The 10,000-nt window shown below is 39.2% G+C and overlaps 2 protein-coding genes across 3 annotated transcripts in view; one reads left to right on the top strand and one right to left on the bottom strand.

Moving 5' to 3' along the window:
- The window catches only part of afg2a (AFG2 AAA ATPase homolog A), a 57,140-nt gene extending 49,357 nt beyond the window's left edge, over positions 1-7,783 (bottom strand). For both annotated transcript variants that reach the window (XM_079892508.1, XM_079892509.1), the window contains exons 1-8: positions 7,561-7,783; positions 6,807-6,931; positions 5,286-5,443; positions 3,308-3,366; positions 2,804-3,232; positions 943-1,072; positions 675-731; positions 417-540 (exon numbers count right to left, since the gene is read on the bottom strand). In XM_079892508.1, coding sequence (XP_079748634.1) covers positions 417-540; positions 675-731; positions 943-1,072; positions 2,804-3,232; positions 3,308-3,366; positions 5,286-5,443; positions 6,807-6,931; positions 7,561-7,696 — 1,218 coding nt within the window. In that variant the 5' untranslated portion in view covers positions 7,697-7,783. The remainder of the gene's footprint in view (positions 1-416; positions 541-674; positions 732-942; positions 1,073-2,803; positions 3,233-3,307; positions 3,367-5,285; positions 5,444-6,806; positions 6,932-7,560) is intronic.
- A 176-nt stretch (positions 7,784-7,959) lies between these two features.
- Positions 7,960-10,000, top strand: part of nudt6 (nudix (nucleoside diphosphate linked moiety X)-type motif 6) — a gene marked incomplete at its 3' end in the record, with an annotated part of 12,920 nt that continues 10,879 nt past the window's right edge. The window contains exons 1-2 of the mRNA XM_079892149.1: positions 7,960-8,304; positions 9,902-10,000. The exon at positions 9,902-10,000 is cut by the window's right edge and continues 105 nt beyond it. Coding sequence (XP_079748275.1) covers positions 8,076-8,304; positions 9,902-10,000 — 328 coding nt within the window. The 5' untranslated portion in view covers positions 7,960-8,075. The remainder of the gene's footprint in view (positions 8,305-9,901) is intronic.

Below are 10,000 nucleotides of genomic sequence, written 5' to 3'. Positions count from 1 at the left end.
ACAGATAGATAGACAGATAGATAGATAGATAGACAGATAGATAGACAGACAGATAGATAGATAGATAGATAGATAGATAGACAGACAGATAGATAGATAGACAGATAGATAGAGACAGATAGATAGACAGATAGATAGACAGATAGATAGACAGATAGACAGATAGATAGACAGATAGATAGATAGATAGACAGATAGATAGACAGATAGATAGATAGATAGATAGATAGATAGACAGATAGATAGACAGATAGATAGACAGATAGATAGACAGACAGATAGATAGATAGATAGATAGACAGATAGATAGATATATAGATAGATAGATAGATAGATAGATAGATAGACAGATAGACAGATAGATAGACAGATAGACAGATAGATAGATAGATAATGATGATGATGGATTTACTCACTGATCCGATGCCGTCCATCAGTGTGAGGAGAGTCGCGACGACCCGCTTCTCCACCTCGTTCTGGGATCCTTCTCTCTTCGGACACAGAGCATCTAACTCATCAATGAAGATAATGGAGGGCTGTCTGTGAACACACACACACACACACACACACACACTCAGTGACTTCGGTTCATTCATAACAGACATCAGTTGCATTAGCTGTGTGTGTGTGTGTGTGTGTGTGTGTGTGTGTGTGTGTGTGTGTGTGTGTGTTACCTCTGTGAAGCCTGAGTGAAGATCTCCCTCAGTCTGGCTTCAGTCTCTCCATAAAACCTGCAGAGAGAGAGAGAGAGAGAGAGAGAGAGAGAGAGAGAGAGAGAGAGAGAGCGAGAGAGAGAGGGAGAGAGAGAGAGACATGATTATCTGAACACACACATGTACTCGTGTATGAACACCAAAACAACTCAACCACAAGAGACTGTGGCATTAAAATGAACTGAATCGTGTTTTTAAATGTAACACACGTCCTGTTTCTCTCACACACTTGCTCATGATCTCGGGGCCGTTGATCACACTCATGTGAGCTCCCACCTCATTGGCTACTGCTCGTCCAATCAGAGTCTTCCCTGTGCCGGGCGGCCCGTAGAGAAGCACACCGCGAGGAGGCGGGATTCCTGTCACACAGAAACACACACGTCACATGACCACATGACAGGAACACACACTCACGTCACATGACAGAAACACACACGTCACATGACCACATGACAGGAACACACACTCACGTCACATGACAGAAACACACACGTCACATGACCACATGACAGGAACACACACTCACGTCACATGACAGAAACACACACGTCACATGACCACATGACAGGAACACACACTCACGTCACATGACAGAAACACACACGTCACATGACCACATGACAGAAACACACACTCACGTCACATGACAGAAACACACACGTCACATGACCACATGACAGGAACACACGCTCACGTCACATGACAGAAACACACGTCACATGACCACATGACAGGAACACACGCTCACGTCACATGACAGAAACACACGTCACATGACCACATGACAGGAACACACGCTCACGTCACATGACAGAAACACACGTCACATGACCACATGACAGGAACACACGCTCACGTCACATGACAGAAACACACACGTCACATGACCACATGACAGGAACACACGCTCACGTCACATGACAGAAACACACACGTCACATGACCACATGACAGGAACACACACTCACGTCACATGACAGAAACACACACGTCACATGACCACATGACAGGAACACACACTCACGTCACATGACAGAAACACACACGTCACATGACCACATGACAGAAACACACACTCACGTCACATGACAGAAACACACACGTCACATGACCACATGACAGGAACACACGCTCACGTCACATGACAGAAACACACGTCACATGACCACATGACAGGAACACACGCTCACGTCACATGACAGAAACACACGTCACATGACCACATGACAGGAACACACGCTCACGTCACATGACAGAAACACACGTCACATGACCACATGACAGGAACACACGCTCACGTCACATGACAGAAACACACACGTCACATGACCACATGACAGGAACACACGCTCACGTCACATGACAGAAACACACACGTCACATGACCACATGACAGGAACACACACTCACGTCACATGACAGAAACACACACGTCACATGACCACATGACAGGAACACACACTCACGTCACATGACAGAAACACACACGTCACATGACCACATGACAGAAACACACACTCACGTCACATGACAGAAACACACACGTCACATGACCACATGACAGGAACACACACTCACGTCACATGACAGAAACACACACGTCACATGACAGGAACACACGCTCACGTCACATGACAGAAACACACGTCACATGACCACATGACAGGAACACACGCTCACGTCACATGACAGAAACACACGTCACATGACCACATGACAGGAACACACGCTCACGTCACATGACAGAAACACACGTCACATGACCACATGACAGGAACACACGCTCACGTCACATGACAGAAACACACACGTCACATGACCACATGACAGGAACACACACTCACGTCACATGACAGAAACACACGTCACATGACCACATGACAGGAACACACGCTCACGTCACATGACAGAAACACACGTCACATGACCACATGACAGGAACACACGCTCACGTCACATGACAGAAACACACATGTCACATGACCACATGACAGGAACACACGCTCACGTCACATGACAGAAACACACACGTCACATGACCACATGACAGGAACACACGCTCACGTCACATGACCTTTGACCTCACTCACCATAGTTTTTAAAGAGTTCGGGGTGTTTAAGCGGCAGCTCAATGGTCTCCCTGATGACCTTCAGCTGACCGCTGAGCCCGCCAATCATACTGTACGTGACCTTTGACCCCTCGTCGTCCTCGACCCGCTCGTTAGGGTCAGAGAGGCTCAGAACGGTGGAGCTGCAGACGGAGTAGAAGGTGTCCGTCGACGAGCGGCACACACACACAGGACTGACGGGGAGCGCCGGGTCAGGCTGAGGGGTCAGAGGTGAAAGGTCATGCGATGTGTTCTGCTGGATGGAGAGCCGCTCTAGTTGTGAAGAGAGATCGAGGACGACCGAGGCCTGAGTCTCTCCGTCCACGCCTCGGATCCAGTCCACGCCGAGCACACACTGCCGGCCGAAGTACGACACCGACACACTGCCACCCGCCAGCAGCACTCGCCCGTCTGCAGCACAGAACAACACTCACAACCATCCCAGCATGCAAAGCGCCTCCAGCCAATCAGAGCGTGTGTTATTACCCAGCATCCGGAGGAGATCGCTCCTGAACTCCTCTGTGTCCAGCGCTCTGTCTTCAGGACTGCAACGAGACAAACACAAACTATGAGACGCTTCCTGAGAACGAAATCAAGTTTGAGGAATAATGCTAATTACAAATCACAAATATGTTTATAAACATTTATAAATAATAATATTACAAAATATTAAAAAGTATAAATATGTTTTATAATAATATAAAATTTATAATATAAATAAATAATATTTCTAAAACATTTTATTTATACAAATTTGTTATATTTATTATATTTGTTTAAAATCATAAATGCGTTTTAAAAAAATTACATTTATAATATTATACAATTATTACAATTTAACATTTTATTTACAATATAACAATTATAAAACACTTATAAACTTATATTTATAAAAAAATTATAAACATTTATATAATATTTCTTATATTTGTTTCAAATCACAAATTCAAAAAATGTAAATAAATTTTTTTTATGAAATATAAAGAAATATATTTTTACAATTTAACATATTTAAACATTTAATTTATAAACATTTATATTATATTTATTATATTTGTTTCAAATCACAAATGTATTTATAAAAAATAATTAAAAAAGGTAAATAATTTAAAAAAATTTTTTTTATGAAATATAAATAAATATATTTTTACAATTTAACATATTTAAACATTTAATTTATAAACATTTATATTATATTTATTATATTTGTTTCAAATCACAAATGTATTCATAAAAAATTATAGAAAACATAATTTTTAAAAATAATTATAATAATTTTATTTTTTATAAAATATTTAAAAAAAGAAATTTTACAATATAACATTATATTTACAATTTATAATATAACAATTATTTATAGAACATTTTATGTATATAGATTCATATTATATTTGTTTTTATTTATATATTTTTATAAATTAGAAATAGATATTCAAAAGTAGTCAAAACTCTTTATGTGAAACATCACACGTGTTAAACGAGAGACTTCTGATAAAACCACTTTTCTGTGCAAAGTTCATATAAAATGTACTAATTCATACATCAGAGTCTAGAACATTTTAGATAGAAAGCAAATAAGAGACCATCATTGTCAGATTTTTTGTTACAATATTTTTTATTTTTTATAATATTAGAAATATAATGTAAATATATTATAAAAATATTTGTATTGTTTAATATTTTATCATATTGATATTTATACTTTTTTTAAAACACATTTGTGATTAAATTTGTATAAATAAAATATTCAATAAATATTTATAAATGTATCATTTTTACAATATTTATATTATAAATTTAATTTAAGTAAATACAAGATTTTAAGCTTTGCTCATTTTGTCTTTTTCCACTAAAGTTTGTGTTTAAATGCTGAAATGGTATTGCACTTGCACACGTATGTATATTTTTTGTACATAAAATGTTATTTTGTAAAAGATCTTTATCTCAGACTGTCTCTCAGTGAAAGGTGTAACATTCTGGAATTCATAACCTGATTATTTCAAATCTGCTGCCAGTTTTAATATTTTTTAAAGCTCCACTAAGTCTCGGTTAGCTCAGCAACAAACTTGTTCTCATGTTTAGTTTTCGTACTTCTGGATTTGTTGGTGTTGCTGTAATCTATAGAAGCCCTTCAAGGCACAAGTGTTGCAGATGAGCTTTATCTACAAGCACTGTGATACACACATCGCACGGCTGCTGTTACAGTATTATCTATCTGTCCATATACAAATAAAACATTAAATAAAAATAAATACAATATTAACTAATAGTGAAGTGGAGCGTGTGTTTCTGCGGTCGACCAGCAGAGGGAGACATTCCCTCACAAACACAGCATCCCTGAGGAAAACCCTCTGAGACTCATCTTCAGTTATGAGTGTGTGTGTAGTGTTTCTGATCATGTGTCTAGAGGTCAGCCGGGGGTCAGCCGGGGTTCAGCCGGAGGTCAGTCGGGGGTCAGCCGTACCTGAGTCTCATCCGCAGGTGTTCGGCCTGTAGAACGGCTCCACTGATTGGCTGCAGGGTCACATGATCTCCAGGCTTCACTCTCAGACTCGACTGAACGCTGGACTGAAGACCCACACGCCTGCCTGGAAACTGAGACGCCGGCCACGCCACACACACCTGCACACACACACACACAGCTTCAACACACACCTGCAGCACACACTGATTCCCTGTCGCAATCACACACACACACACACTGATTCCCTGTCACAATCTCACACACACACACACACACACACACACACACACACTGATTCCCTGTCACAATCTCACACACACACACTGATTCCCTGTCGCAATCACACACACACACACACACACACTGATTCCGTCGCAATCACACACACACACACACACCTGCAGCACACACTGATTCCCTGTCACAATCACACACACACACACACACACACACACACACTGATTCCCTGTCACAATCACACACACACACACACACACACACACACACACACACACACACACACACACACACACACACACACACTGATTCCCTGTCACAATCTCACACACACACTGATTCCCTGTCGCAATCACACACACACACACACACACACACACTGATTCCGTCGCAATCACACACACACACACACACACACACACACACACACACACACACACCTGCAGCATATACACACACAGCTTCAACACACACACACACACACACACACACACACACCTGAAGCACACACTGATTCCCTGTCACAATCACACACAGCTTCAACACACACACAGCTATAACACACACACCTGCAGCACACACTGATTCCGTCACAATCACACACACACTGATTCCCTGTCGCAATCACACACACTGATTCCGTCGCAATCACACACACACACCTGCAGCATATACACACACAGTTTCAACACACACACACACACACACAGCACACTGAATCCCTGTCACAATCACACACACACAGCTATAATAGCTGTGTGTGCTGCAGATGTGTGTGTGTGTTGAAGCTGTGTGTGTGTGCAGGTGTGTGTGTGTGTTATAGCCTATAACACACACACACCTGCACACACACAGCTTCAACACACTGATTAACTGTCAGAATCACACACACACACACACACACACACACACACACACACACACACACACTCAGTCACACACACCAGCAGCACATGCACAGCTTCAACACAGAACACACTGATTCCCCGTCACAATCTCACACACTCAAACACACACACACACACACACACACACACACACACACACACACATTCCTTATATGAGTTTAAACTTAAACTAAAGTTATATCTCTTCGAACTGGCATTTCCTTAATTTTAATGTTTTATGTGGGTATGATTATATTGTGTAATTGTGATGTTTCTCCTTTTCATGCTTTCCTTGTTATGTAAAGCCCAGTGGTCAACATCAGTTGTGTTTACTTGTGCTATATAAATAAAGTAAAGAAAGAAAGAAAGACACACACACACACACACACACACACACCTCCTGTTGTCCCGCGCCGCTGGAGATCAGGACAGGGCGTCCGATACAGGCGTTCAGAGTCTTCATGGTGTTCACGCTGATCTGAGCCAGATATGACCTCCACCGCGGAGGGGCTTTATCCTCCGCTGCACACAGGCATCACATGCAGACACAGACTTAAATACAATCTATTTAAATATAAGACATCCGGTGTCTGTAGCATCGTGTTTGTATTAACTGCTTGCTTATTAATTTAATTATGCACATTTTCAGCTAATATTTAATTCGTTTTTTATGGTGTATAAAGCAACAAGCAATGGCTGATAAATATACAGTAAACATACTGTCATTAATAATAATAATAATAATTAATATTATGCATATTATATAAGAACAGTAATTGTTATATTGTAATAGTAATTATTAATGTATTGTACTGTCATTATTTTCAACCTGTACTGTCAGTATGTTTATTAGTCGTAGCATTATTATTGTTATGGTTGGTCACGTGATGTCAAAATGGCGTGAACCGTGAGTGGGCGACCCGCTCCATGCAAAATACAGCGACTTTTAAAATAAATAAATAGTAGTAAAATCAGAAAAAAAGACTTGAGTGCATCTTAAAACACGCGAGTTTATCAACAACAAAAAAAAGACCCGTTCAAAAAATACTATTATAGTTTCAAGCGCTGATTGGAGACGTTTATCATGTTTTACTAATTTATCCTAATTAATGTAGCTAATGCGCGCCCCTGATGTCGCGCGCTCCCGTTACCTCTCTCTGTGAAGTCTGTGACCGTTAATCCTCCGTTCGGGACACACGAATCCGCTTCATCACTGATTAACCCAGATCGGTCTCCTTCTCCTTCACTCGGTCTCTTTTTCCCTTTGCCTTTCTTGCTTGATGACATGTTTGATCAGTTATTAGATGTGTGTGTAAAACACACACACACAAACACCGTCCACATGTGAACAGAAACTTCCCGATGTCAAAGTTCAGCTCCTCCCCGTTAACTACCGTAAACCGTATATACCATAATATGAAGGCCCTTGAAATCACGCCATTACACAACATAACCATTATCGACACAAAAACCTTGTGTGTTTGTTTATCTAAAAAAACACAAAGTTGTGTCCAGCAGAAGAAAGGAAATCATACAGGTTTGGAGCAATAAATGTTAATTATTTAATGTGAACTGTCCCTTTAAAGCAGCGCGAGTACGCTATTATTGTCACGTGCGCGAGTAATAGAGTGATTACGGCATCGGTTCCTGAGGTTGTTTCGGTGTCATGGTGTTCTGGATCATGTCAGGCGGGTTCTGCAGGGGTTCTGCTGTGCTCTGCAGGCTCTCCTCGGTGTTCAGGAGTGTTTCTGCTGGTCCGGTTCGGTTCGGCTCGGGCTGTCAGGAGCGGGTCTGCCGGCCTCTGCTGTCCGGGACTGTGGACCGGTTCGGCGGCGTGACGGTCCGAGACTTTCCGCCGGACATCAGCGAGGACGAGTTCGCGGAGATGCTGAGCGGTACTTACATAATCAGCAAAATATTAACATTACACAATAAAAATCAAGTCATGCATGAATATAGTGTAAAATGGCATGTGTCTGCTGTTAAGAAATAAAAAAAATACGTAATAATCTGACTGTGATAAATAATAAAGAACATAATAATGGTTTCTTAAAAAATATGATGATTGCATTTGATTACATATTATCTAAATGATTAAATGATAAAACATAAGTAAATGATAAAACATAAGTAAGATATACTTTTCTTTTCCTGCTTCACCAGCATGTATGCCCCAGAAATCAGTGCAGCACTGGAGTTTTATTTTTTATTTATTTCTTACAATTTTTATTTGACATACAAATTATATTGTCTTTCATTTGAGTGAAAAAAGTAGGCTAACTAAAAACATTTTTTCAGAATATTTAAACTTTGCTTATTTGCAGTATTATTAAATACATTATATATACACACTACCGTTCAAAATGTTGGCTGCATTTATCTGATCAAAAATACAAAAAAAATGAAATATTATTATAATTTAAAATATCTGTTTTCTATGTGAATATACAGTAAAGTGTAATTTATTCCTGTGATCAAAGCTGAATGTTCAGCATCATTACTCCAGTCTTCAGTGTCACATGATCCTTCAGAAATCACTCTAATATGAGGATTTGATGATCAAGAAACATTTATGATTATTATCAGTGCTGGAAACAGTTCATTTTTTTGTGGAAACCGAGATAGGTTTTATTTTTCAGGATTCTTTGATGAATGGAAAATTCAAAAGAACAGCATTTATTTGAAATAGAAAGACAAATAACTGTCTTTACTGTAACTTTTGATTGATTTAATGCATTCCTTGGGTAACACACACTCACCTATATATGTATAAATATATGTGTGTGTATATACAGTATATAATTACACATAAATAAATGTGTATATACTTTTATGTTAGATGCGATTAATCGATTTGACAGCATATATATAAATATACACACACACTTTTTTCAGCAAGGAATGCATTAAATCAATCAAAAGTTATAAATATATATTTATTTATTTATTTATATTTAAAATATAATAATATATATACATGCACATACATTATGTAAACAACAAATTTTATGTTAGATGTGCTTAATCACGATTAATCTATTAGACAGCACTAACATATACACACTGTAGCCATGTATCTTTTATTTTTATATATTATTTGTATTTTATTTTATTTATTCGTGTTTCATGCATGTATAGGCTATCTATTTAGTTTATTTTTTTAAGCTCACCTGTACTAAATATATATTTTTTTATAATAATAATAATAAGTATTAACATTAATTAAACAACAAAAAAAAAAGTATCAGGGGTTAAATTCTCACCCAGCTCTTCTAAACAAGTGTTTTTTAGATTGTTTATATATTTCACATAATTATGTAACTTGAATGTTTTACACTTATGATATTGAAAGTGTCATTTTATGTGCTAAAATGTGTGTGTGTGTGTGTGTGTGTGTGTCTGTGTCTGTGTCTGTGTGTGTGTGTGTGTGTGTGTGTGTGTGTGTGTGTGTGTGTGTGTGTGTGTGTGTCTGTGTCTGTGTGTGTGTGTCAGTGTCTCTGCGTCAGTGGCGTTCGGATCAGCGGGTGGCGGTGTGGCTGCACGTCCCCCTGGCTCTCAGTCGAGTGTGTTCTGCTGCTGCTCGTCACGGGT

The sequence above is a fragment of the Squalius cephalus genome (assembly GCF_949319135.1).
Source record: "Squalius cephalus genome assembly, chromosome: 14".
In the NCBI taxonomy this organism is placed as follows: domain Eukaryota; kingdom Metazoa; phylum Chordata; class Actinopteri; order Cypriniformes; family Leuciscidae; genus Squalius; species Squalius cephalus.
The sequence above is the reverse complement of the archived record's forward strand: the minus strand, read 5'-3'. Positions and strand labels throughout refer to the sequence as shown.